This window comes from Diplodia corticola (genome assembly GCF_001883845.1).
Source record: "Diplodia corticola strain CBS 112549 chromosome Unknown scaffold20, whole genome shotgun sequence".
NCBI lineage: Eukaryota > Fungi > Ascomycota > Dothideomycetes > Botryosphaeriales > Botryosphaeriaceae > Diplodia > Diplodia corticola.
Window position 1 is genome coordinate 460,719 of NW_017971499.1, and position 26,840 is coordinate 487,558.

Sequence of the window (26,840 nt, forward strand, 5' to 3'; positions counted from 1 at the left end):
AGAGAGATAGTGAGACAGAGAACGGTGTCTTGACCTTACGTCGGCGCGCCCAAGGTCGCACGAGAAATTCCTAATCACATGTAGCGCGCCGGCACCCCGAATCGCGGCAGCTCCGTTCGCGCCGCACCACATCACCACTGCATTCGCCGGCCACCATGGCCGATCCGCTCTACGACCTGCTTGCGCCCTACTTCGACGCCCAGGATGCCCCCGCCAGGCCCGTCCCGTCTCCGTCCGACCCAACCACGCACGCCTACCTCAACCGCCTGGCCACCCTGTCCCTGTCCTCGCTGAGCTCCTCCGAGCCGCAGTCCCTCGCTTACTCGTCCGCCTCTACCGTCCGCAGCCTCCAGGCTCTGTCCAAACGCTCCCACAAGTCCATAATCGCCTCTTCCGCCAGCCTCGGCAGCCTCTCGTCCTCCCTTCCCGAGCTTGCCCGGCACGCCGCCCGCCTCCAGGATGCTCTCCCGGAGCTCGAGTCCGCCAGCGCGCACTTCGAAGAGACCTACAGCCGCTCCAGCGAGAATGCTATCCTCGATCGCCGGCGCAAGGCTATGCTCCTGGCCCGCAACGTGGACCGCGTGGCCGACGTCCTAGAGCTGCCAACCTTGCTGTCATCCGCCATATCATCTTCCGGCGCCGCAGCCCAAGGCGCGGGCAACGCGGCTGCATCGGGGCTGAGCAACGCCAATTACGCATCTGCACTGGACCTTCACGCCCACATCAAGCGGCTGCACGCGCTGTACCCCAACGTCGGCCTGGTGACGGAGATCTCGACGCAGGCGGAGCAGGAGATGAAGGGCATGGCGACTAATTTGATCACCAGTCTCCACAGCCAGGGGATCAAGCTCGCCGGAGCAATGCGGACAATCGGGTGGCTGAGGCGCATAGCCCCAGAGCTCGATCAGGTGTGGAATTACAATCAGAAGAGCACGAGTATAGGCGGCAACGAAGGAGCTCTGGGCGCACTTTTCCTCGTCTGCCGGCTGGCCAACCTGCTCACCACGCTGGAGGCATTGGACCCGCTGCGCGAGTTGGCGGACCAGGAGGCCGCCCGGCGGTCGGATGGTGAGAAGGCCAAGGACAACTGGGCTGGCGGACAGCAGACGGAGCGCTACTTGAAGCGGTACATTGAAATATTCCGTGAGCAGAGCTTCGCAATCATCTCTATGTACAAAAGCATATTTCCGTCCGCCCTGCCGGCACCAGGCTCGGCTGGCGACGACAACACCGAGCTCGGACAAGGCCTCAAATCTCCTACCCGCACGGGAGGAGAAGATGACACATTACAACCATTGCCCTCGGCTTTGGCAACGTTCCCTCAGCATCTCATAGAGCTGCTATCTGAGACATTACGAAAATACCTTCCGAACGTGCATGATCGCGCCTCCAGGGACAGTTTGTTGACGCAGGTGCTGTACTGTGCAGGAAGCCTGGGCCGGTTGGGGGGAGATTTTGGAATGCTGCTTGCATTGCTAGAAGACGGGTCGGATGAGTCCGAGGATGAAGATAATGAAGAAGAATGGGTGGAGGTAATGAAGAAGCATCGCATTCAAGCTAGCAGGCTGGAACTGCTTGCGAGTGGTGTTGGCGCAGGGAGGACTGCCAGTGCCTCGGGTTGAGAAGGAAAAGGCGCCAGCCAGACATAGCATCCCACGTCCGAATGAAAAGCAAGCTCTTCTGATTTGAACAAACTCGATGAACGCCCCTACTCATGCAAGCACGGCACACACACATACACACACCTGCCCGCCTACACACCATTCTCTCCCAAGCTCACACCTGCCATGGCCTTGTCAAGCCTCTCCCCCTTCAACCCGACCTCCGCGCCACCCCGGCGGTGCTTGTCGAACCTCCAGTCGGTGCCCTTCGCGTCCTGCGCCGGCTCCGCCTCGCCGTCGCCCAGCGGGCCCAGGCACTCGCCGACGATGGCCAGGAGCTCCTCCTGCTTCGCCTCGTCGTAGCGACCGTCGAGCTCCTCCATGATGGTGTCCAGCTCGGCCAGCGACTTGGGCCGCAGGTTGAAGATCATGAGCATCTCGGCCTTCTCGATCTCGAAGCCCGCCTCGCGGGCCCGGACGTACAGCGCGCGGATGGTGCTTTCGCGGTACTTGTTGCTGCCGGCGAGCGGCGATGACGCGTCGGTAAGCTGCGCCTCGACCTGTGTGTTGCGTTGGATTCTGGTCAGATGGGTGGGGCGCGCGCATGGAAAATTGGAAAGGGAGGGGCGGAGAGGAGACGGACGTCGATGAGGACGCGGCTCAGGTTGCTGGGCATGGGCCGTGTGCGGCCGCTGCCGTCGCTGCCTTCATATTCGGCCTTTTGTTCGCGGACGATGCTCAGGACCTCCCAGTTGGTGAGGACGGACGACTGTTTCTCGATGACCTTCATGGTGGTCGTAACGTAGCGGAGCCGTTGTCGATTGCCACCAACGTTGTGGAGGTGATGGTAGAAGAAAGGGCGGCTTAAAGAAATTGTTAGGTCAGTCGCTCATTTGGCAGGTGATGACCATATGTAGAAGGAAAGGTACGGTTGGAAGTCCAACGAGACTAAGATGGAAAGAGGGGGACAGGAACTGCGTTTTCTTGATGTGAATAGCATGCCAGATTCCGGAAAACTGAAGATAAAGAACATATCAAGAAATGCGATGGAAGACTGGAGAACCACACCAAAAGAGATTATGTGGTGGATGTTCGGTCGCTGCACAGCTGAGGCCGTGACGTACCACGGAGTCGTAGGCTACACACGCATTCCATCTGCTTACTTTGATCTTCTGGTCTATCGCTTTCTTTCCAGAGCTGCGGTTTGAGAAATGCACAAATACGTGCTGACATTGTTCAAGCTTTCGCTGAAGTCATCAAAAAATCTCTTCGGCTCAACTCCGGATGTTTCTCTGGATAGTAACTACCGGCACTGGCGAGACAACATGTTGTGTCATGGGGATTGTATTCGCGCATAAAATCTCTGCTAATCATACACGTAACAAAAGCATATTCGTCGTACCTCATGTCGATACCGCTAAGCCCAAACGCCCAATGTCCAGCTACCTCTGTCGCCCGCAGCCCTTCCTCCACTACCCAGTGTACTCTGCCTCTTCTGCTCAACTACAGTTGTATGGCCTGTATCCTTGGTTGCTCCGGCAAGACCATGCTGCATGAATCGATCCTTGTCGACTTCCACAATCCCACGGATACGCATCTGCGCCACAATGCTTGCACCCGCCCACGCACCTAACGTTTCGACTCCACGGACTATACCTTCGGGGCCGGGCTGACGCTGCTTCAACCCCAATTCTTGCAGCTTGGCCGTGATAGGGTCGATTTCCTGCGGGAGCTCTGATGCCGGAAAGGGCGTAGCGATACCAGACGAACGTGAAGACGCCCGCTGCGAGGTAGGCGTTTGTGAGCCGGGGGTCTGCTGTGCGCTGTGGTCCTCGTCCTCTTCTTGTTGCCCTGTTGATTCCGCAATGCTGGACTCGCCCGAAGGCTGCAGCGGGAGCGGCGCAAGGGTGTCGATGGTGCTGCTACGGACGTGATGGCTCCGCATCTTCAGCTCCTCCCGTTTCTGCGTTGCGCTGCCGTAGCTACGCACTGGATCCCAACCGCGTTTCTTGACCAGATGTTCGAGCTCAGCGAGTATACGCCGTTTTACTCCGGGCAACTTTGAAGCACCACCGGTAACAATGATGCGCGGCATGCAGAGTTTGCGTGCATCGATGGGTATTGAAAGCAGAGCGTTGTAGGCAAGTAGTGGAATGGGGAGATCATGGTCGTCGATATCGTGTGCAGAACAGTTGCTGGCAAACAAAGCGTTTTCAGACGGTTCGGCAAACCGATTGAAAGGAACTGAGATCGTCATGGGTGGTCCTGCAGAAGGAAAGGGAACTGTGATGGAGGGATTATTGGCCTCATCAGCGGAGCTGTCTTGATCCGCTCCGCTCTTCTTTCTTTTGGCTTCCTCGCGATTCAAACACCAAGCCATGCGCGTTAGAACTTCTTCTGCCTCCTCGAACGTGATCTCTTCTTGAACTTCCGGTGGAGGGTCCTTTTTTGATCTGTGGCATTCCTCGTTCAAGACTTTGGCCATCTCTTCCGTGAGATATTTTCCGGCTCTCACGCTAGTTCTGTGGTGAATCTCACGGTACTCGTACACGGCAGTGACGGTTGTTTCAGACCATCCTAGATCGACGACCAGACCCGATCTCAGACCTGCCGAGACGATGTTCAGGACAGGCACAGAGAGCACGGTGATGCTGATCGCCTGGAGCGTGGTGAAAACCGAGGATAACAGAGCGGACATCAACGGACGTGGAAGCTGAGCGGGTACTGCCACGGTAGCACGGCGTGGCCGATGGTCGAGGAGAAGGTACTGGGCTATGATTTCTCTGACAGCTCGTTCGATCTTGTCCTCCACCAGCCCGAGGTCCGCGTTGCGTAGGTCCATCTTCCACAGCTCATATTCCTCTCCCCAGTCCTGGCCTCGCTTTCTCTTCCGGCGCACACTCTCGTAACCGGGCATCCAGCGGCGAAAATCGCCGACCCTGCGCTGCTCATCGGGTCCAAAGGCTCTAGTGCAGCGCGGCTTGCTCTCCCCAGCGAATCCGGCGCGAAGGAATCGAGAGCCGAATTCGAAGATCAAATGCTCCTCATCGGAGCGAAAACTTGCGGCTGCCGAGGAGCCATAGATGCCTGACAGAGCACGCGCAGACGGGGTAGTTGGTGAAAGCTTCCGTCCCGGGTCAAACTGCAGTGATTGAGGCCGCGTGCGTCCGACAGAAAGCTTCGGGTTTAGAAAATCTTGGGAGCTCATATCGATGCAGTCGGATATGTTGGTTCGCAACAGCTGAACCAGATTAAGGCGATCGAATGCCGCCCGATCGACCTTCGCCGGCCCGATGACGTCGTGCCTCGCTTGAGTGGATGGGAAAAGGTGAGAGGTGCGAGGCCGATGCTGGAGCGAGCGACAAAGACTTGGACGCGAGCGCAGGAGGACGCGCTGGTTGAGGCTTGGCGCGCGCGGGCGATGGGCCGGAACAACGATTTGCCGCGGGCCGCTAGCGCGAGAAAAAGTGCGAGCTGCCGTCGAAAACTGCAGCGCCCGCCAGAGAAAAAGCTGCGACGCGACCAGCAGCATCCGCCTCCGACCTTGCGCCTACGACGGGCATTTTGCAACCCGCACTATTCGCCATGACCCTCTTCATCCTCACCGAAACGAGCGCCGGCTACGCTCTGCTCAAGGCCAAGGACAAGAAGCTGCTGAAGCGCGATGATCTCGCAACAGAAACCGAGACCGCCGAGGGCGCCTGCGGACTGTTAGTATTCTATATACTCCATTGTGCCGAATGCGCATAGACAGTTCCAACCGTATTGACTTGATTTGCGTGTAGGTTCAAGCTCAAGAAGTTTGAGAAGTTCGACAGCGCTGCCACCGCCCTCAACGAGGCCGCTGCCCTGACCGACGGCAAGGTCACACCCATGCTCAGCAGCCTTCTCGACGAGATCAAGGACGAGAAGAAGGCCTCCCTCGCTGTGGCCGACCCCAAGCTGGGCAATGCCATCAACAAGCTCCCGGGCCTGTCTATCACCCCCATTTCGGACGGCTCCACCCAGGATGTCTTCCGCGCCATTCGTCTCCACCTTACCTCTCTGATCCCCGCGCTTAAGCCCGACGATGTTTCCACCATGTCTCTTGGTCTGTCTCATTCGCTATCGCGCCACAAGCTCAAGTTCTCTACCGACAAGGTCGACACTATGATTATCCAGGCCATCTCTCTTCTCGACGATCTGGACAAGGAGCTTAACATCTATGCCATGAGAGTGAAGGAGTGGTATGGCTGGCATTTCCCTGAGATGGCCAAGATCATCAACGATAATGTGGCATATTCGCGTGCTATTTTGGCTATGGGAATGAGATCTAACTGCGTCAACACCGACTTGTCGGATGTCCTGCCCGAGGAGATTGAGGCCTCGCTGAAGGTTGCTGCCGAAGTTTCCATGGGTACCGAGATCACGGACGAGGATCTTGAGAACATCAAAGCTCTCGCCGAGCAGGTCGTTGGCTTCACCGAGTACCGTCAGACCCTCTCCAACTACCTTTCCAGCCGCATGCAGGCCATCGCTCCCAACCTCACTGCGTTGGTTGGTGATCTCGTCGGCGCTCGTCTGATCGCTCATTCCGGCAGCTTGATCAACCTGGCCAAGTCGCCCGGTTCCACCATTCAGATCCTTGGTGCCGAGAAGGCTCTTTTCAGAGCCCTGAAGACCAAGCATGACACGCCCAAGTACGGTCTCATCTACCACGCCTCCCTCATTGGTCAGGCTTCTGGCAAGAACAAGGGCAAGATTGCCCGTATGCTTGCCTCCAAGGCTGCTCTTGGTCTGCGTGTCGATTCCTTGTCCGACTGGGGTGCCAACAGCGAGGGCACCGATGCAGAGCCCACCGAGGAGGAGAAGGCTGCGCTCGGAAACACTGCCCGCATTGCCATCGAGCGCAGGCTGCGTGCCCTTGAGGGCAAGCCCATTCAGTCCAAGGGTACTGCGATCGGTCCCTCTGGCCAGGCCAGCGCACCTAAGTTCGACATCAAGGAAGCCAAGAAGTACAACGCCGACGCTGATGGTCTTACTGGCAACGAGCCGGCCGCGAACGACACGGCCAACGGCATCGAGGTGGTTGACGGTGCATCGGAGTCCGAGAGTGAATCTGAAGACGATGCTCCCAAGTCGAAGGGTGGCGACAAGGCCGCAAAGAAGGCGGAGAAGGAGGCAAAGAAGGCAAGAAAGGCTGAGCGTGCTGCGAAGCGTGAAGCCAAGGAGGCCAAGAAGGCAGCCAAGGAGGCCAAGAAGGCGTCCAAAGACACCACTGAAGGCGCGACCGATCCCAAGAAGAGGAAGCGTGATGATGAAGGAGAGAAGTCGGAGAAGAAGAAGAAGAAGAAGAGCAAGGCCTAAGCGGTTCGCCCCTGGCGGCTCTTTTCCTCTGTTTTCTACCGCAAAAAGTCAATAAGCGTCTTCTCTTCCGGGTCCGAAGCGACGACTCGATGACACCTCTTCCGAAAGACTTAATGGTTTCCGTTTTTCCAGTCTCGTATTCCCTCCTTGGGGGTTGCCGACTTCGAGTCTGCCAGGCGTTCTAGGGGTTTGGGATTGTAAAGTATGGGCGCATGTGAGGTCGGCGGACGTCGAGATCTTGTTTTGGCGTAGGGAATTTTGGTTTCTCATCCCTATACGCCTACTGTGCATAGCATTGGCTGGATACGCATCATCAGTTGCCGCACAAAAAGTATTTCAACATCTTGTTTCGGTGCGATGGTGACAATAACGTGAAACGCACGCATGCGCTGGCCGGGAGGCCTCTCAAGACAACTTGTGACAGCAGATAATGTGCCGAATGGGTGCTTTGCATATTTAGAACTCGGCTGGACGCGCAATGGCGGCCTGTCCAGCTCAACTCACCAAAGCCACCAGCCAGGCTTTTCTTCTCCAGCCCGCAACAGCCGAAGTGAAGCGCCGCAAATGAGCGCCCTCAACAAGCGCCAGAGCGGCACCGGCCGTAGCGTGTCCAAATATCGTCAAGCAAACCTCCTTAGTCGCCGTTTTCGGCTTCCCATTTTTCGATAGTCTCATCATCATCAACGACCACCAGCCGCCACACGGTATACTAGCCAAGGTACTGGTACACAATTCTATGTGCCTTCTCAAATCTGCAGCCACACAATAATATCACCACATAATCTTCAGGCTGGGGACCCTTCCATGCCACCTTTACTGGTCCCTTCGTCCACTCTTTGTCTCTTTCATTTCTTTTTTTTTTTCATCGTGGTTCTGGAGCCGCTCGCCTGGAGCGTCGATGACGTTACATTTGATTCGCTGCGAATGCAACATCGCCAAAGAACCAACATCTGTTACCTGCCTACAGCTGTCGGTACGTGCACACATTGCAGCAGTTGAAGCTGTATTATTCGAGCGGATCGAAGCGAGTTGAGTAAGCTGACCGGCGGCTCTTACAACACCCTGGGCCCGCCACCCCCACTCTTACTACGCAGACCCCCGGGCGTACCTGCGCCGTCAGCCAGCCGCTCGTCCGCATCGACGTACGGTGGGGGCCGAGGGTGTGATATTGCTCGTTGTGCTGTTGTTGTTGTGTGTTGTTGTCGCGCGTGGCTGGCTGTACAGCACGTGCAGCTGGGAGGGGTGCGTACGTACCACGACTGGACGCCGTGGCGGCACAGCTTGTCAGTCAGCTCCGGGGGGGTTTGTTGCGTCGGAAAAGTGTTGTTTCTTTTTTCTCATCGCTTTTTTGCCACGTGCGAGCGCTATCTATCCCGCTAAAATAGGCAATGCACGATAGCGAAAATCAACACTAACGTTGGATTAGCGCGGTGTGCCGTAGGTAGACGACTCCAGACCTTCGCACGCCAGTCGAAAAACAGGTGTTTTCCCCGTGGGTGGTGGTGGTGGCGAGAAAGGATCAAGCGCTGCAGTCCCGAGTCGTCGGCGATGACCGGAACTGTGTGTGTTTGTGTGTATTTGGATTTGTTCGGACGCCAGAACGTTCTCGAACAGACCGTGGCGTGTGGGCAAGGCGGACGAGAAGCAAGTCTGGCTTTGCTGCAGATGATGCGCTGGTTTTTACCGAGAGTTTCGACCAAGTTCACGTGGACTGTTACGAGACTTCGGTAAACGAAGGGTGCGCGTCAATGTGTCAATCAGCATCTCGCCAACATCCTCCTGCTGCGTCATGACTCCGATTCCGCTCTTTGCTCGACGAAATTAGTGTTGGGGGCGACCATTCGGGCAGGGTGACTTACGTCAGAGGGACGGTTCAATTTAGGCGACCTGCAACAAGTTTCAGCATAGAACCGAAACAACGCAGAGGATGGCTGTGGGGAAATTGTCAACCCGCGTCAAAGACAGCCGTTGGGACGCGTGTTTGTGTCTGGAGCCGTCGCCCGAACCAGCGGACAGATTCATGCGGATTGCCGTTTGTTTTGGAGCGGGCGGAACACCGTGCAGGACAATACCAGATGTTGAAGAAAATGTGCGCTGTGGACGCCAAGTGTAATTCTTCTCTGCAATCTAAACTGTCAAAGGAACGTCTTTGAGGTATCAACCGATGCCGAATAAACCAAAACGCCAGCCCTGGGGCCAAAAGCCCTCAGTAAACGCCGTGACGATGCTCTCCTTTTTGTCAATCCCAACCCCATCCAAAAAGCCAAATGCCCAAACCTTTTCCTTTTAACCCCCTAGGATGTTGATTGGTCCGAATGTAGAAGAATGGTGCAAGTCTTGTTGCTTGCCTTCTGGAAGAATGACCAGGTAATGAAGATGTAAAGCGATTCGAGGTGATCAAGGGCATGTCAAGCTTCGCCTCCTCTTCTCGCCAAAGCTCGTCGAGCTGCCAGTACCGAGCACGAATCCGTTCATGTTTCCAGGGCCCCGCATCAGTGCCTTGACATGAGCGCGATCCCGTGCGCCCGGAACTGCGCCGGCGAGAGCAACTTGGCCCCAGCACTGTGCCACCAACTGTTGGAGCAACATCTGCTCTTCCTGGCGCATGCGCTGTTGGCGCTTCGCCATGCGGCTGGGCTTGACGGCGGGGCACTTGCTTTCAGCCCCAAACCTGAGGAAGCCAGATGGTGCGCGCACAGGCTGTGCGCGCTGCTGGAACTTGACGAGTCCGCTGGACATCTGAGAATCGGTGGGTGTTGCATCGTAGTCCGAAACAAGGGCCTCAATCTCGCCGCACTGTTCCATGAGAGCGTGGATGTGCGCGGTAAGCTTCTGGGCAGAGGACTCGAAGGCGGGGGAGGCGCCGGGGTACGACTCCCAGAAGGGATCCGTGTCGATTGCGTAGTGGAGGGCCTCGGCGAAGAAGGGGAGCGAAGGGAGGGTCTGGGCAGGGCTGCCGGCATAGCTGGACTCGTTGGCAAGGTTGAGGGCGGTGAATGTTATGCGAAGGTGCTGCTCGGTTGACAGAGTGGCGGTGACGATGCATGCTGGGAGTTTGTCAGTAGCTGGCCACGGGCGACATGATGGCCTGGTGCATACCGGGACAGCCAATTGACTGGCACCAATCCTCCTCGTCGGCAAGGAAGCATTGCAGCCAGAGGAAGCCGCTGCGGGCGTCGGCAGTGAAGGCCATCTCAAGGTCCTCGGCCTTGGAGCTGCACAGGGCGGCCTCGGCCAGACTCGAGGCGCGGTGGAAAAGCTGGACCACGGGCATGATCAGGGCGTGCAGAATGTCCCGCTGCAGCAGCCATGCAGCCTGGGTCTCGGAAGAGCAGCATGCATGCTCGGCGCACAAGCTAGAATCGCATGCGGTCAGCATCGGGGGCGCGGCGGAGGACGACGGTGCAGGGACACTCACTCGTTGGTCGCATTGACGGCCAGGTAGCTGCGCAGGACCTGGAAGGGTTGCGAGGACTCGAGGCACTGGACGTCCTCAGGGCGGATGCAGAAGGGGGATTGGCCAGCAGTCGACATTTTTGTGGGAATGCAGCGTATCGATAGCGGGTGTGGAGAAGCGGGCGTCCGAGTCAGGTACAGGCGACCAGAGCATTGAAGGGCAGCGCGGGCGACCAAACAGGAGATATATCTGCACAGCAGTGCGAGTGCAGCGGAGGCGGTTGGTTTTGTCTGGGTTGGAAATACGATTCACGCGGCGGTTGCTCCTCTCATTTCGTCATCGGGGCCTTAAATAGCGCAGGGCGGCCAGGAGCCAGGAGGGGTGTGCGCGCGGAAGCCAAGTCGATGCCCACTTGACGTGGCCAGGGGCTCCTTATGAGCGCCTCATCAGCTGAAGCCTCCGCCGGCAACGCTCTCATCAGCAGCCCAGCAGCGCGTCCCGCAAGCCACAGCCCGGGCGCATTGCGGCCGCAAGCTGCAGCGTGGGAGGGCTGCCGCGCGCCTTGACTCGCCCGCCCGCCAGAAAATGCTAAGGGGGGCAGGCACAGGCAGGCACAGGCAGGCACAGGCAGGCACAGGCAGGCACAGGCAGGCACGGGTGATCTGCCAGTGCCTGGCTGGGAGCCGCCCACCGCTCGCGGGCCTCCGAAGCGGGGAGACGACTCGCCATCGCATCCCGCCGCTCGCTGCACCTGCCCGCCCTGCGCCTCGCGTCCCGACCAGCTCACCGGCGCAACCGGCACACCACCGCGCTGCCGGACCTGCATCGCCAGCCGTGAATCGCTCGCCCGCCGACCACAAAAAGCCACCAAGTGGAGGGAGCAACACGAGCCCGTCTCGCCGCGCGCCAGGTCTGGACCGCGTCCTTGTGCCAGAATGCCCACATCGCGCGCTTTCTAGAACGTCGTCCCGCTGGAGACGCCCGCTCGAATTTCCTGCTTTCGCGCTGTAGATCCAGTGCATCTGAGCGTCCGCCCGTCCAATTGCCCGTTGATGCCCGGTCCCGCCTGGCCCTGACGCATGGCGGTCTGGTGGACAGCCACCGCCGCTTCACCGGTCTTCTTCCCCACGGTCTTCTGTGTTGGTCTCTTCACCGAATTGCTCCAATGCCCAATCTCTCCATGGCAGCGTGCTGGAGATAAGCCGGCCCTCTCGGAAACGCTGCAATTTCACCTTATCTGACGTCGACGATGCAATCACCGCTCTCATGATAGGCGCTCATCTTTTGCAAATGACGCCTCCAGAGAGCCAAGCCGAGTCCGCATTCTGCGCCTGCTGATCAACCCCCGATAAGAGTCCCGCCACTGCCAGAAGCCACCACGTGCGGCGACGAAAAGAGCGGACCGCATCCCGCAGAGCCATGCAGTCGGTCGGTCGGACGATACCGGCATGCGCTGCGATCGACTACGCGCAGCAGCAAAGCGCGTGCGCGCGCGCCCGCCTGGAGAGAGACACGGGGCCGCCCGCTCCCCACACAACTCGCGCCCTTTGGAGACAGGCCGGCGGGTATCTTCCAGCGCCTCTCCCCCCAGGTGACCGGCGAACAGCCCACCCAGATGTGACGCTGATGCTTCCCTAATCTCCTCGCACCGATCGCTTCGCCGCAGGGATCCTGCAGTGCTCACACGACGGCTGCCAGGGGATTTGGATGCACGACTGTGTATTCCGAGAGCCTCTTCGCACGTCGCCGAAGGATCAGGAGATTGCTCTCACAGAACAACCACGTCTGCGCAAAAGGGGGCTCGTGACGGAAATACAGCTATAGGCGGACACGACCATACGAAGCGTCCACGCGTTACGGAGAGAATTGACGCCGTAAGCACAGGCGATGCATCCAAAATAGCCACCGTGGCGCATCAACTGCTTGGAAGCGCCGACCTCCACGCCCCGATGACATTCGACAAAGGATCCCCCAGCTGTGCCCTGGCAGGCTGCTGGCCTTTGCAACCGGGGATCAGGTCGCGCTTGGTTGTCCGCCGCGATGCGACTCCTGTTTCACTCGTCCGGAGACATGAGCAATCAATTTGGTGAAATTGTCAAATACGGTGCACTCCGAAAGGCGACGAGGGTCAATGCAGCAATAAATCTTTTTTTTTCATTCATATCGCACCTGGGTCAGCTACTGGTGCTGCCAGTGCGTTGTTGCTTACTGTCGTTTTTCAAAGGGGCCACGGCGGAGTTGACCCACAGCACGAAGGCCACTGCAACGCCGGAAAATGCGCCGTAAGGGTGCGCGAGGATCTAAAAGTACATGCATGCGCGGAGTCAATGTTTTGGGGAAAGGGCACCAAAAGATAATCAAAAGGAAGCATCGAGCAAAATCAAGAACGGATCCAAAGTACGCCCCCACCACCGTTCGCTTTAGGCAACCGCAGATACGCCGTGAGGACAAAGCAGGAACATCGAGATCGAGATGAAGCAAAGCACCTTCGATGACGAAGAGAGATGCCAGCAGAAATGAAATCCATGAAAGAAACTCGGAATCGGGAGGGAGATGTCCCAAGGGGGGAGGAAAGCGATCGTCGGAAAAACGCTTGAAGGTTACATCTCCATGGCGGTGTCGGCCGTTTGCATGTGGGCCGTCTGGAGCGTAGGCGCGTCGATGCTCATGTCGGTGTCGTTACTTGCCGGCATCGCGACTGGGGAAGCGTCGCGCGCATTGACCACATCGCTCTCGTAGGCGATTGGATGTTGGGTGAGGTTGCGAACGACGCCTTCGAGCGTTGTGCTCACCAATCTGCAGGTGCGCAGGTCCTGGCTGAACATGAAGAACTTCTCCTTGTCATCGGAGACGTCGCGCGCGTGCACGAGGAAGGCATCGTGAGCTTCGCTCTCGTGGAGGACCTGCGGGCATGACAGAGGGTAGTGCCTGCTGATGAACTTGGCCCAGCCGCGCGCGCCATCCTTCTTTTCCGGATTGAACACGATCTCCTTCCAGCCAATTCCGAGAGCCATGGTCAGGTCTTGGATGGTGTGGCCGAAGTCGTCGATGGGCATGGTGGTGGCCTTGTATGCCAGGGAGGATGAATCCACGCCCATGGTAGTGGACGAAGGGACGGCGGGCTTGGCCACAGCGGGAGGGCTGCCAGAGGCGCGATCCACGATCGCGGTACGCTGAGACTTGCGCGACACGGCGATTGGCTTCTCCTTTGGCTTGTTGGCTTCGTAGACCTCGTTCTTGCTCTCGGCCCAGGTGCCCGTCTGGGATTCGGCGGCGATGGCGAAGCCGGGCTCGCCCGGGTATATGAGAGTCATGCCAGGGCCCATGATGGGCTCAGGCTTCGGCTTCGCGATGATCTTCGAGCCGTCTGCAGGTGCTTCATCGACGTCGGCGTCGTCCAGCGAGCGCTTGCGGCCCGCAATGGCGTTGGAGGGAGCGGCTTGGTAGTTGAGCGACGGCGGCGTAGGGTACTTTGGAGCGCGTCCGGGCAAAGTGGACGAAGCGGTGGAGGCATGGGCAGAGTAGCGCGGCGCGTTGAGGCGCTGCTCGAAGTTGTACTGCTGGGGCGGCAGCACAACCGTGGGCGACGATGCATAGTAGTTGAGACCCATGATGCTGTTTGTTTAGTAGGACAAGCAAAGTGAGAAGAGAAATTGGGATACGATAGAGATGACGGCTGTTCAGCGTGAGCACACGCGACGTCAGCTTGGCGCGCGCGAAGCGGGTGACGCGGTAGGACGGGCGCGCAGGTGGTTGTGGGCGGCGACGATGAGCTGGTTAAAGCTCGGCGCGACGGAGGTGATGAAGGAGGATGGAGTAGATGGTATGGAGTGAGGTAGAGGGCGGATGGTATGAGGAAGGACGATGAAGGGCGCGCGACTATGGGGAGCGCGTCGTGGGTGTGCAAGCTGAGAAGTGAGATGCGGAAGAAATGGACTGAGACGGGGACCAGAGTGCCTTTTGAACATGCAGCAAGAGCAACCAGATGATCGCGAATCAGAGTGCATGGAGAGAGGAGGCTGGCGTCACGTGAATTCCTGAGAGGGCTCCCATGGAGAACAGCAAATCAGGCAGGACGTTTTTGCCAAGAGATGCTCCTTCCCTAGCCGCATCTGGTAGGCTATACCATTTCTGTAACGTCGGCGCCTGCGCCGTTACTGATGGCGTGCTCGCGAAACGCAGCAAAACATACAATACGGAACGGACTTTTGCCTCAGAATCGGTGGTCAAAGTTGCCGGAAAAGCCCCAGGTGGGGCCAGGCGCTCACACGGGCGCAATTCCGGACCGGGTGGATGGTCAGGTCGTGCAGATGGCGCATATTTACATGGGTCGCTGCAGGGTGACGCTGTCGGGCGCGTAACGCCGTGCCGCCGCGCCCGGTTTACGGCTGACGGAAAAGGTGGAGCGAGTGGTAAAAGGGGTCCTTTCAAAACAGGTTCAGCGGGTCGAAATTTGCGTTATGCATCCGGCGGCGCCGCTCGGAGGGCCCTTGCTCATGCGCCGATTGCGGCCTAGCCGTGTCTCACAGTTGGACCAGGGCTGCAAGGATCCGACATTGATCCGCTCACGTGCGCACACGGCGAGAAAAGCGGTCTGAGCGCCCGTCCCTCGCCCGTCTCTCCGCTTCGGAATGTCGGCGCGTCGGCTTGGCGTGTTTGCCCGTGTTTGACGCCGCGGGCGTAGCTGTCGGAAAGGAAAATAGTCGCGCCAGGACGCGCTTTGGGCATTTTGGTGGAAGGCCCGCGAAAGCCAGCATCCCGCAGAGCGCCATAGCCCCTCACTCTCCGCATCAACAACCCAGACAGCCTCGACACAGCCCTTCAAGATGCAGGCACCCGTGGTTGTTATGAGTAAGCTTGCTCCCAATTTTTCCCCTGGCTCCAGCTAATCCCCGCTCCCCCAGACACCCAGACCGGGGGGGAGAGGCAGTTTGGCCGCAAGGCACAGCTCTCCAACATCACGGCCGCGAAGACGTGAGTACGCGCCCTGCTATGTACCGATGCGCCCCGCTTACCCCCGTGCAGTGTCGCCGACATCATTCGGTCATGTCTGGGCCCCAAGGCCATGCTGAAGATGCTGCTCGACCCCATGGGCGGCATCGTCCTGACCAACGACGGCCACGCCATCCTGCGAGAGATTGAGGTCGCTCACCCTGCCGCGAAGAGCATGATCGAGCTCAGCAGAACACAAGATGAGGAGGTCGGCGACGGTACCACCAGCGTCATCATTCTCGGTACGTCCCACGCCCCAGCCAGGCCGCGGAGCTGCAATTGACATCTGGTACAGCGGGTGAAATGCTGGCTCAGTCCCTGCCCCAGCTGGAGCGCAACATCCACCCCGTCACTATAATATCCGCCTTCAAGCGCGCCCTCACGGATGCCATCTCCATCATCGAAGAAATCTCGATACCCGTCGACATCAACGATGACAAGGCCATGTACTCCCTGATCTCCTCCTCGATCGGTACCAAGTTCGTCTCGCGGTGGTCCGAGTTGATGTGCAACCTTGCCCTGAAGGCGGTGCGGACGGTTTCTCTTGATGTCGGAGGCGACAAGAGGGAGGTTGACATCAAGCGGTACGCCAGAGTGGAGAAGATACCCGGTGGAGAAATCGAGGATTGCAAGGTTCTGGACGGCGTCATGCTCAACAAGGACATCACCCACCCCAAGATGAGGAGGCGCATCGAGAACCCCCGGGTGGTCCTGCTCGACTGCACCCTGGAGTACAAGAAGGGCGAGTCCCAGACGAACATTGAAATCAGCAAGGAGGAGGACTGGAACAGGATATTGCAGATCGAGGAAGAGCAGGTCAAGGCCATGTGCGATGCCATTATCGCTGTCAAGCCCGACTTGGTCATCACCGAGAAGGGTGTTTCTGGTAAGCATTGCCGATTGACTCCCTCCAGAAGCTGCTTCTAACTTTCCCAAGACCTTGCCCAGCACTACCTCGTTAAGAACAACATCACGGCCCTGCGCCGTGTCCGCAAGACGGATAACAACCGTATTGCTCGCGCTACGGGCGCTACTATCGTCAACTCCCCCCAGTCTCTCACTGAGGCAGACGTTGGCACCAAGTGCGGTCTCTTTGAAATCTCCAAGATTGGTGATGAGTACTTCACCTTCCTCACTCAGTGCGAGGATCCCAAGGCCTGCACCATCCTGCTTCGCGGTCCTTCGAAGGATATCCTGAACGAGATTGAGAGGAACCTCCAAGATGCCATGGGCGTCGCGCGGAACGTCATCTGGAAGGCTCGCCTCTGCCCTGGCGGTGGCGCTACGGAAATGGCGGTTGCCGTTGGACTTGAGAAAAAGGCCAAGTCTGTCGAGGGCGTTGCTCAGTGGCCGTACCGCGCCGTCGCCGAGGCTATGGAGGTCATCCCCCGCACCCTCATCCAGAACGCTGGCTCCTCTCCCATCAGGGTTCTTACTCAGCTGCGTGCCAAGCACGCTGAGTCTGACGCCGGCAGCAGCTGGGGTATCGATGGCGATGCCGGCAAGCTGGTCGACATGAAGGAGTACGGCGTTTGGGAGCCCATGGCTGTCAAGGAGCAGAGCATCAAGACCGCCATTGAGAGCGCTTGTCTCTTGCTCCGCGTCGACGACATTGTCGCCGCGAAGGCCGCGAAGATGCCTGGCGGCCCCGTTGGCGGTGGTGATGAGTAAACGGACAAGATGATGCAAGATGCAATGTATAAAAATTAGAAGCGGGCGGGTTAAGAATCGGACGGAATGAGAAAACAAAAGCAACTAATGTAGCATAGAGAGACCCCAAGCATCCAACCAGAGTTTGCGCGTCTCTGGTGCGAAGCACTGTGTATCAGTGCAATCAGTAGCACAAGAACTGCGACCACCTTGTTAGGCTGGTCGACCCTGTCTTCGAAATTTAGTCCAATGTCCGCCATCAACAAAGTGTGATCGTGAACTTTCTTTGTAGGATGAACGATTGCCTGATACGCTCCTCCCCCAAATGAGACTGTCAAAGCAACTATACAAAAGAAAGAAAACGATAGCAGACGTTCCCTGCCATAAGAAAAAAAAAATTGGCCGGTTGTAAGCACGGAGATTGAGATTCATGCCCCCTCCTTTCCTACTGAATTGATCGCCATGCTTGTAATCTTTAGTTACCTGATGCTCGTGCACTGATTGTGCTTAACGGTTATCTAAAGTTTGCCTGTATGCTTAGCATTATCTACAACACTTTCGTTGTGATTCCAAATGCATAAATACGAATACAAGCACGAATAGTAGTAGTTAATATGTGCAAAACATTAACATTAAAGATTGACTCATAAGTATCGTCTAGCTTAATCTAAAAGATCGAATTCGGCATCATCGATCGCTTTATCTATGCATACACCTTTGCGTGCATCTAACGATGATACTTCTCAACAAAGATCACCATATCAAGCATGTAGCAATCCATCCACAGAGACTGAGGACATATCTCGTGCTCGTGGCGGTGCTACCAAGACCTTTCAAAGCGAGGTTCTCACTGATTACGCATCTGTCCAATACTGTTTTTTTGACTTTAACCTTCCTTGTTGAGCTTGACGGAACCCTGCTCAGCAGCGTCTTCGGTTGTGCTGCTACCAGAGACGGAGCCGCCATGGTGGAGCTGCTTGGCGGCGGCGGTATTCTCCAGCCTCTCGGACATGAAGATCAGATCAACTTCCTCGAGCGTGCGGCCACGGGTCTCGGGGCAGCAGAAGTAGACTAGCGGACCGTATTGTTAGCATATGAGCATATGACACTGTCGAGCGAGGTATGTTGATGTAATTGGTGCAAATGGTGTTGAGACAATTGTCTGAAACTACAAAAAGAGTGAAGGGAATGTGAGACGCGAGCAAAAGGCTTACCATAAGGGCCAGCAATGGCGTTGAACACCAGGAACCAGATCCACGTCTTCCAGCCCACGGTCACATCCGCGATAGCGATGGGTCCGGCGAAGGTGGTCAGGAATGCCGAGAGCCATTGCGCGCTGACGGCAAGAGAGAAGCCAATGTGGCGGTATCGGAGGGGCATGATCTCTGAGCTGTACACATACGGGACAGGACCTGTAGTTCATCACCGAGTCAGCTTTCTGAGATGTGAAAGTGTTTGTGTTCGTGTTATGGCTTACCCCATGTCGGCCCAAAAACAGCGATCCAACAGAACAGCATGGCTGCCGCAGCGGCTCCCGTCTTTGCACCTGGACTCGACATCAAGCCTGTGAATGTTGCGAAGAAGATTGTCTGGCCAATCGCGCCGACGATGAGCCATGTGCGACGGCCCAGCTTCTCCATGAACGTTACGCCCAGAAAGTTGGTGATTGTGAGTACAGTGGTGGCAACCGCGGAAAGCGCAGACGCTGTCACAGCCGGTAGTCCAATGTAGCTGCGAGTTGTTAGAGAACCAGCCTTCATTGTAACAAAGCAAAAAGACTTACGTTTGGAAGATTGTCGTCATGTAGTAGTAGACCATGTCAGTACCGATCATGTAGCCGATGCCAACGAGGATGACGCCGGTGCGAATACGGCGTGCAGCCTGCAGATCCGAAGTATCCCAGAAGAAGTCCTTGAGACGGAGCGAGGCAGTGGCAACTTTCTCCAGCTCAATCGAGGCTAGGATGTCCTTCCTGGACTGCTGGACCTCGGAGTCGGTCAACGCCTTCTCGTACAGACGCTCGAGGGTGGCGTCGCCCTGTTCGTTTCTTCCCTTGGCGTAGTAGTAGCGAGGAGTGTCCGGGGTCGGCCAGAGGAAGGCCACGGTGAGGAGCGACCACATGATCTGGAGAGCAACAGGGAATCGCCAGACCACCTGGCCGACGGTGAAAGTCATTCCAAAGTCACTGTAACAATGTCAGAGCTCATTGGGTCAATCCCGAGAAGTGATGAAAGCACTCACACCCAGTAAGCAAGCGCAATGCCAGCGGCCGCAGAGCAAATCATGAGGTTGACGGACGCTCCGCGGACATCGACACTGATGGCCATCTCTGCAACATAAACAGGAATCATGGACGTGCAAAATCCATTGCCAACGCCCTATCGCTGCGTGAGTCTGGGCTGCGGAACTAAATGCACTTCACACTTACAATCAACACGCGGCCGGCAATCAATTGGCCGTAGCTGTAGCTGGTTGCGCTGATGATGGAACCAATGATCTGTACGGCTTCGCCGGCAATGACCCAACTTCGTCTACCCATCTTCATTCCGAAGACTGAGACAATGATGCAGCCCAGCCATGATGCCAGGAGGAAGACTGAAGTGACCATGGAGATAATGGTCGTGTTGGGGTACTATGTACCGTCAGTGAGGTGAAGTCGAGGGGGTGTTGCAAGAAGTGGCATACGCCAATGGCCTCCTGGAAGTCTGGGGTGAGGAGGACACCTCCCAGAACACCGGCATCCCATCCAAAGGTGATGAAGCCGAGGCTGCCTGCAGTGACAGCAGTCCGGTAGAGGGATTTGCCTTGAAGCACCATATTGACGACTCTGGAGGGCAAAAGCAAAGGCAATTGAGATGGGGTCTCGGGTGAAAAGCAGCACAGCGGACGCAGAGCTGAGCAGCAGGCAGAGCGAGGGATCTAGATATCAGGCATGGGAGAGCACTATGGGCGGGACCAGCCAGCCGTCGTCCCCGACGTGGCTAGGCCAGAAGAGGCGGGCCACAGGATGCATCATGAGGAATTTTCCAAGCTTCACGCATGTGTAGAGGCAAGATTTCCGCTGTTCTGTTCACTGACTCCCGGTCTTGATACCGAGTCTGCAGGATGAGTAGAAGGCGGCTAGCTCTATCACACAATCTGCATCCAGAAGCGTCGGCGGGAAATAAACGTGGGCCAAGCTTCTGGCTATCCACGCGGCAAACGTGGCAGGCCGCGTGCTAGACCCTGGCGAGCGGCATCCTTCGAGGAAGCGAGCGAGCATATCGAGCAAGGGCAGTGTCGCCGAGATGCAGTGAGTTGCATGTCAGCCCACGTCCACAGCAGACGGCACAGGAGGGGCAGCCTGCATGACGCCCATCGTCATTTGGAGCTTGGGTCTAGCTATTCAATGCCGGAGCCGAATGCGGCAGACTCGGGCGAAGAGGTTCCCAAGCGGAGTGCTGGATCGGGGGTGGATGGGCAGAGCTGCAGAGCGAGACGGAGGCGATGGGCCGGGTATCCTGGGCATAGCAATCACGGGCGGTGGCGGATTCGCAAGGAGGGGCTCTCCTGGAGGGCATTTGGAGGCGTACGGGGCGGAAGAGAGCCGCGGCTCCCCGGTGGTCCGGCCGTCGATGCATGGTCGTGGTGGAGTGCAGGGTATGGCTGTTGGCGCGGTGGGTGAAGTGGGTGCGGCACAAGCGAGCAACGGCGGCCGTCTGAAGGCCGCCGATCGTGCCTGCCTGGCCAGCCCGGCTCCTGCCCCCCGGGTCCCAGCCGGCGCTGCCTACTCTTCTCGGCCTGCCCGCCGTGGAGATCTTGCGGCACAGCGCGCCTCTCAATTCCACGCCGCACTGTCGCTGCCCTCGCCGCACGCGCCTGCCGCTGCCTGCTGCTGCTGCCTGCCGCAGTGCCGCAGCCCGTCGTTGCCTGGTCGCTGCCTGAGTCGTGCGCGCGCGCGCTCCACTTCTTCTTCTGGCCCATTTCTGCATCCTTCGCAAGCCGCTGCCTCTTGGCCGCCGCTCCAATGCCGCGTGGCACGCCAGCTACGTAGTACGGGCTTCAATCGCCCGACGCTGGCCTGGGCCTCCTCCAATTTTACCTTCAGGAGCCATGCGTGGACCGTGGATCGCTATTCGCCAGGAGTGCTCCCTACAAGAGCTCCAACTCTTTTTATGTCCCGCGGCGCCCAGCACCTGTGCCGTTCGACAACGAAGGCTTCGCTCTGATCACAATGGCGATTCTCTTGACTCTCGTTTTCGCTGCCGTCGCCTACATCGCCTTCAAGGTGCTGCACCAAATCGTCTACTACCGCTTCCTGCATCCTCTGGCCAAGTTCCCCGGCAACTTCTGGGGAAGTGTCACCCGCCTGTGGATCACCTACCACAATGTCAAGGAGGATGAGTGCCAGACTTTCAGAGAGCTTCACAAGGAACATGGTAAGCCCGGGCAGCTTCGTTGCTTGAGAAGTGACTGGCACTGACAGCTTACCCCCAGGACCGGTTATCCGCATCACCCCCACCATGCTCCTCGTGAGCGACGCCACCAAGCTTCCCGAAATCTACCACCGCAATGCAAACAAGTCGCAGCACTACATCACCGGCAGCTTCGGCAAGACCGAGTCGCTGTTCAACATGCAAGATCAAAAGCAGCACTCCTACTTCCGCAAGATTGCCGCCCCGTTGTACAGCTTCACCAACATCAAGAAGATGGAGCCATTGATCGATGCACGCATGAAGGAATGGGTGAGCAAGATTGACCGAACCTTTGCCAGGACGGGCGACAAGTTCGACTTTGCGCCCTGGGCTGTCTACATGGCGTACGACATCATATCCGAGGTCGGCTTCGGCGCCCCCTTCGGCTTCATCGAGCAAGGCAAGGATGTCGAGGGCCTGATCCAGGGTTTCCACGATGGTCTTGTTCCGTTTGGTATCATGGCACGCTGCTATCCCTTTACCAACTGGGTCAAGAGCACGTGGTTTGGCGACAAGTACCTGGTTGCACGCCCCGAGCACGACTCTGGCATTGGCACGTTGATGAGGTTCCGTGACAAGCTCATTGCCCAGCGCTACAAGGACATTGAGGCAGGAAACACTTCGGGCAGAGCCGATTTGCTTCAGACGTAAGTGATACTCGTCGGTGCTTTTTGGCTGCTTTTTCTGACTCGTTGCAGGTTCATTGATGCTCGCGACGACGAGGGTGAGCCGCTGGACCTTGACTACATCAAGGCCGAGATTCTCCTGGTGCTTCTTGCCGGTGCGGACACGACCGGAACTGCCTTCCAAGCGATGATGGTGCACATCATGTCGAACCCGGATGTGTACGACAAGCTCATGCTTGAACTGGACTCTGTCACGCGCGCCGGTAAGCTGTCGGAGATGCCTCAGTACATGGAGGTTCTCGAGCACTGCCCGTACTATGTTGCTTGCGTCAAGGAGAGCATGCGTCTCAACCCGTCAGCACCGAACATTTTCCCGCGTCTCGCGCCCAAGGGCGGAATGGAGCTTTACGGCCAGTACGTCCCGGAGGGCACCGAACTGACCTGCAACCCGTGGCTCGTCCACCGCGACCCGAAGATTTACGGCGAGGACGCGGACGTGTTCCGGCCGGAGCGGTGGCTGGAGAGCGAGGAAAAGGCGAAGGAGTTCAACAAGTACAACATGGCTTTCGGATACGGGGCGCGCGTCTGCCTGGGCCGGGAGATTGCGAACATGGAGCTGTTCAAGGCGCCTCTGCAGTTCTTCCGCACGTTTAAGCCGACCATCCTCAATCCCAAGGAGCCGGGCAAGTACCTCGTCAAGGGCGGAGTCAGTTATTTCACCGACATGTGGATCACGATTGACAGGAGGGCGCCGGCGGTGTAAGAGGTGAAGGAGGGCGTGTTGACTTCTGATGTGCATATTTGGGTATAGTAGATGGTTTATTGTGCGGTGCGATCAAATGCCATGGTCTATTCTGTTTGTTCAGCAATTGTTCTTCACATGTGTCTTGTCTGGCCACTGCCAGGTGGTGTTCAGGCCGTCGACAAAGGTTGGCGGCCCGCCACCGACACTTGGCCTTCCATGTCTGTCTGCAGCGAGTCTTCGCGGTGGGAATCGAAGGATTGGCGAAAACGGAGGACAAGAGCCACGCAACAAGCGAAGTGCTCGGGGGAAGAGGGCCTCGTATGCCAAAGGGGCAGGTGCATGGAGGGTCGGAAAGCAATAAAGCCCGAGCTCCTATAGCTTCGAGGTGCTTTGCACATCTCTCTCAGCCACCGGCACCTATTCACCTGCATGTCACCTGAGACATGAATCGTGATTGCCGCAGCGTTGAGCATCTGTCAAGATGCAATAATCGCTGTCCCCTGCGAACCCGGAGGAGCGGTCACGTCTGAATCAAGCTGCATGAGATTCGAGTCAGCTGCAGAGGCGGTTCCGATGGAGCTCGCAACGTCGATGAAGCGCAGTTCGGCCGAAGGCCCACAGCTTCCAGACTGCGTGTTGGCTTGAAGAGGATATTTTGCGCACTGGCGGTGGGGTGTTCGTCGAGCCGAGGGACGAGCAACGGCCTTTTGCAACCGAGTGGCCCAGCTGGCATGCAGGATGACGGTTTTGTCACGGTTTGAGATTTGCATGTTGCCTGACGTGCCCACAGCCCCGCTCCCCTGAGCGGCGCAGCAGGCGTGAGGCGGCGAGGAGATTGTGGCAGACGGTCGCGAAGGCACAAGGGTTCTACGCCGCAATGGGAGTCCACAATTCGATGCCCGGAATCGGCCATTGAGGGTGAGGGTTTTCGACAGGTCGTCATCGGTGCCGCATTGCCCCACCGCCCGAGGACCGGGGGCGAGGCGGCGCGAGTCAGGCACGGCGGCTGCAGTGCCCGCGAGCCCGCCGGTGTTCTCGCGGCTCCAGCGCTTGATCTGCAGCGCCGTTGGCTCGCTTAAAATATCTTCTGAGAGACAGGACGCAGACAAGCTCCGCCCGTCCTGCCGAAGCCCCGAGATGCGCTGGTGCAATAATAATCAAGCACTGTGCTGTGTGCGCATTGCCCCGCCTGATTGACGCGCCTCAAGCGCCACCTTGCCCGAGCGAACGGCAGGTCTCTTGTTGCGAGTCTGAGGAGGGGCTGGATGCCGCCAAGCCACCCCAGAACAAGCCACCCGGCTGCCGGGCCCGCGCCGTTGAAACGCATCGGCGACGACACCTCATCCTTGGCCGTGGCACATGCAGCCTGTCGACGCAGGAACAGCCCGGGGAGCTGCAATTCGCGCCACGGCCGTGGTACTCAGCAACTGCAGATCATCCAGTCCAGTGCAGGTGGCAGTGTCTTTTTCTCATCAATTGCACGTCTAGCACGTCTACACAGCACGACGCGCGAGCGAAAGGGATGCAGGGCGCGCCTGCCGCAACAGCGCCCTCCGCCCCCATCCTGCCCCCATCCTGCCCCATGCAATGGACCGATTTTCACCTCCACAACACCCCTCGCCGCACACGCACACGCACACATCACTCCCACCAATCGCCTGACACGCCCAGGGACGCCCAGGGACGCCCAGGGACGCCGCGCACAGACTCCCCTCTGCTCGAGCCTCACCCCGAGCCTCCTCCGCCGCCGGCTCCCCGTCCGTCCAAGCTCCCGTCTCCCGCAGCGCACACGCCGCCTGCTTCGCCCTGTCACCCCTCCAGCTAACCTGTTTCCAATCCCCTGACCCTTCCGCAGCACATCGCGGATTCCGCCAGCGCCTTAGCCGAACGTCTGTGCCCTCGCTGCGCTACGTCTCGCGATGTTAATGGCATCGTCCCTTATCCGTACAAGCGGCGGACCAGCTGCACAATACAGGCAATCAGCCAAACGAGTGCGGTATAATCGGCCCAAGCGCGAGCGGGAGATCGGATGAAGAAAAAGAAGCCTTCCCCTCCAAGACAGAGATCAGTGGAGCGCCTTAATCAAGGCCAAACAAACATCTCCCGCGATAGGGCAACCCATCACCATGATCTGCAGCTCAAGCACGCGTCATCCGGCGGGAGACGATCGAAACGTCCTGATCGTCAATATTGGTTCTGACTTGATGTAGAAGTAGTCTTACGTTGCCTGTTGGACTTTCTCGTTGCCCTGATATCTTGCCCGACGTGAGCGGCCGTGCTGGACCGGCATCCGCGTTCCAGATCTTCATCTTGGCAGGAGCAAGTCGGCGCATCTCGCGCTTCCCCCAGCCTCTTTCCCCCCTTCTTTCGCCCCATCCCAATGATGATGATTCTCCTCCATCTTGGGCAGTGCGGGATTCGGCGTCCCCGTAGGATCCGGATTTTCATCCAATGAAAGAATCTAGACCAAACGATGGACAACAAGAACAAGAGGGAATGAAAAGGCCCGAGTTGCTCTTTTGCGCCTGCCATATGGAAATTCTGATCTCGATAGCAATAGTGACAGCTCGCTGGCCGGTTTCCTTGCTTTTTCCTTCACTCATTCTTCCATCGCGTTCGTCTTGCCGTCTTCCTCATCCCTGCTCGCCACGCGAGCCCGTTGTTACTAATAGCATGCAAGCCAAGGGTCACACAGAAACGGTCCTGTCGGTACCCGTGGTGCCCTTCGGAGACAGTTGTACTTTGCAGCGGCTGCGGAGATGATGAGCCCGCAAGCACAGCCAGCACCCTTCCGCTGCCGAAGGCTAGCGTGTTGTTGCTTTTCTGTGCAACAATGGGATTCTAGCCTATCACCTCATGAGAATCCCCTGTCTTGGGGACATGAAATCTTAAACGCTACCGGTCGGCTGCAGTACCCCTCCGTAACAGCGAGAGAAGGAACAAACGAAATAAGCAAAGAATGAGGCGGAGGCCCGGACACGTGGTGGTCCACCAACTATAGCCTGGCAGCGGTTGGTGCCTTCAGATTAGCAGACACAATCGTCGCCCGCTATTTACTATTCACTTGCTGCGTCCGCACGATGCTATTTGCTGGGTACATGCTAGCAGGACGCGAGTCGCCGCCACCCGGCCCCCTCGCGGGACCGGCAGTGCTGCTCTCCTATCGACGACTGCAGCCTGTGATGTGACGAGAAAAAAAAAACATATTGTGAAAAGGCAAGGAAGAGGTTAGAAAATCACAATTTAGATGATGGAAAAGCCCTAGTAGGTATTCCTGCAAGCCCACCTCCCCTCCCCCAATGACCTGCTCGACGGGAAATCTACGGGTTGGCAAGGGGGGAAGCCCGGGGGGGACCCATGGGCGCGAACACACAAACGAAAAGTCGTTGGTTGGCCAGAAGGATCTCGGCCAAAGGAACGTCCGACTTTCGGTCCGTCTGCTCGATCCCACCTTCATTACGGCGACAACCGTTCTGTTATGTGTTGTTGTTGTTGCTGCTGTTCTTCGCGCGCGCGTGCGTTCGCCCTGTTGTTTCCTTTCCATCCATCCATCCATCCAGCACGCACGCACGCACGCACGCACGCCCGCACCCACCGCCTACTACTTTCTCGCTAGGCAAAAGTGACGGAAATACCGAGATATCGCATGGATTTTTCTGCCTTCTTCTTTTTCTTTTTTTTTTCTTTTCCCCTGATGGGATTGGGATGGATCAGATCCTTGTCTTCGACATACGTAATACCACATGCATACACGCACACATTAGTTGTGCCAGCTGCAAGCCTCTCTGCCTGAGGCCCAGGCCTCCCCTCCCCTCCCCTTCCCGCCGGGTCTCCCGTTCGTCGCCCGCCCGCCGGAACGCTTTCGCGGCGTCCGCGCAGCAGCGGCCCCCCTCCCACCCGGTTGCTTCTCGGTGTTCATGGTACTGGTGTTGGTGGCGCTGCTGCTGCTGCTGCTGCTGCCATATCATTGCTGTTGCAAGCTGCTGGACGCCTGATGGCTGACGCCTGCATAGCTTGGGGGGGATTGGG

General features: G+C 57.8%; 9 protein-coding genes across 9 annotated transcripts; 4 read left to right on the forward strand and 5 right to left on the reverse strand.

The window, feature by feature from the left end:
- Nucleotides 1–155: 155 nt before the first annotated feature.
- On the forward strand, nucleotides 156–1,622 carry BKCO1_20000144 (dor1-like family protein; the record flags this gene model as incomplete). The annotated part of the gene is made up of 1 exon (XM_020272180.1): nucleotides 156–1,622. The coding sequence occupies one exon, from the start codon at nucleotides 156–158 to the stop codon at nucleotides 1,620–1,622; it is 1,467 nt and encodes a 488-aa protein (XP_020131096.1).
- A 131-nt stretch (nucleotides 1,623–1,753) lies between these two features.
- BKCO1_20000145 (rna polymerase iii subunit c17) lies at nucleotides 1,754–2,391 on the reverse strand (the record flags this gene model as incomplete). Its single annotated transcript, XM_020272181.1, has 2 exons — nucleotides 1,754–2,161; nucleotides 2,245–2,391. 2 exons carry the CDS (start codon nucleotides 2,389–2,391, stop codon nucleotides 1,754–1,756), a joined length of 555 nt encoding a protein of 184 aa, XP_020131095.1.
- A 627-nt stretch (nucleotides 2,392–3,018) lies between these two features.
- Nucleotides 3,019–4,809, reverse strand: BKCO1_20000146 (actin-related protein ro7; the record flags this gene model as incomplete). Its single annotated transcript, XM_020272182.1, has 1 exon — nucleotides 3,019–4,809. One exon carries the CDS (start codon nucleotides 4,807–4,809, stop codon nucleotides 3,019–3,021), a length of 1,791 nt encoding a protein of 596 aa, XP_020131094.1.
- A 377-nt stretch (nucleotides 4,810–5,186) lies between these two features.
- On the forward strand, nucleotides 5,187–6,947 carry BKCO1_20000147 (nucleolar protein nop58; the record flags this gene model as incomplete). The annotated part of the gene is made up of 2 exons (XM_020272183.1): nucleotides 5,187–5,311; nucleotides 5,387–6,947. The coding sequence occupies 2 exons, from the start codon at nucleotides 5,187–5,189 to the stop codon at nucleotides 6,945–6,947; spliced, it is 1,686 nt and encodes a 561-aa protein (XP_020131093.1).
- Nucleotides 6,948–9,344: 2,397 nt separating this feature from the next.
- On the reverse strand, nucleotides 9,345–10,481 carry BKCO1_20000148 (uncharacterized protein; the record flags this gene model as incomplete). The annotated part of the gene is made up of 3 exons (XM_020272184.1): nucleotides 9,345–9,994; nucleotides 10,047–10,303; nucleotides 10,366–10,481. 3 exons carry the CDS (start codon nucleotides 10,479–10,481, stop codon nucleotides 9,345–9,347), a joined length of 1,023 nt encoding a protein of 340 aa, XP_020131102.1.
- Nucleotides 10,482–12,944: 2,463 nt separating this feature from the next.
- BKCO1_20000149 (uncharacterized protein) lies at nucleotides 12,945–13,955 on the reverse strand (the record flags this gene model as incomplete). The annotated part of the gene is made up of 1 exon (XM_020272185.1): nucleotides 12,945–13,955. The coding sequence occupies one exon, from the start codon at nucleotides 13,953–13,955 to the stop codon at nucleotides 12,945–12,947; it is 1,011 nt and encodes a 336-aa protein (XP_020131101.1).
- A 1,215-nt stretch (nucleotides 13,956–15,170) lies between these two features.
- BKCO1_20000150 (t-complex protein 1 subunit gamma) lies at nucleotides 15,171–17,007 on the forward strand (the record flags this gene model as incomplete). The annotated part of the gene is made up of 5 exons (XM_020272187.1): nucleotides 15,171–15,195; nucleotides 15,249–15,318; nucleotides 15,370–15,578; nucleotides 15,632–16,222; nucleotides 16,274–17,007. The coding sequence occupies 5 exons, from the start codon at nucleotides 15,171–15,173 to the stop codon at nucleotides 17,005–17,007; spliced, it is 1,629 nt and encodes a 542-aa protein (XP_020131186.1).
- An 865-nt stretch (nucleotides 17,008–17,872) lies between these two features.
- Nucleotides 17,873–19,803, reverse strand: BKCO1_20000151 (sugar transporter stl1; the record flags this gene model as incomplete). Its single annotated transcript, XM_020272188.1, has 7 exons — nucleotides 17,873–18,057; nucleotides 18,201–18,398; nucleotides 18,464–18,717; nucleotides 18,770–19,171; nucleotides 19,228–19,364; nucleotides 19,415–19,618; nucleotides 19,672–19,803. 7 exons carry the CDS (start codon nucleotides 19,801–19,803, stop codon nucleotides 17,873–17,875), a joined length of 1,512 nt encoding a protein of 503 aa, XP_020131187.1.
- A 1,396-nt stretch (nucleotides 19,804–21,199) lies between these two features.
- On the forward strand, nucleotides 21,200–22,829 carry BKCO1_20000152 (cytochrome p450 oxidoreductase; the record flags this gene model as incomplete). The annotated part of the gene is made up of 3 exons (XM_020272189.1): nucleotides 21,200–21,404; nucleotides 21,463–22,087; nucleotides 22,139–22,829. The coding sequence occupies 3 exons, from the start codon at nucleotides 21,200–21,202 to the stop codon at nucleotides 22,827–22,829; spliced, it is 1,521 nt and encodes a 506-aa protein (XP_020131174.1).
- Nucleotides 22,830–26,840: the final 4,011 nt, after the last annotated feature.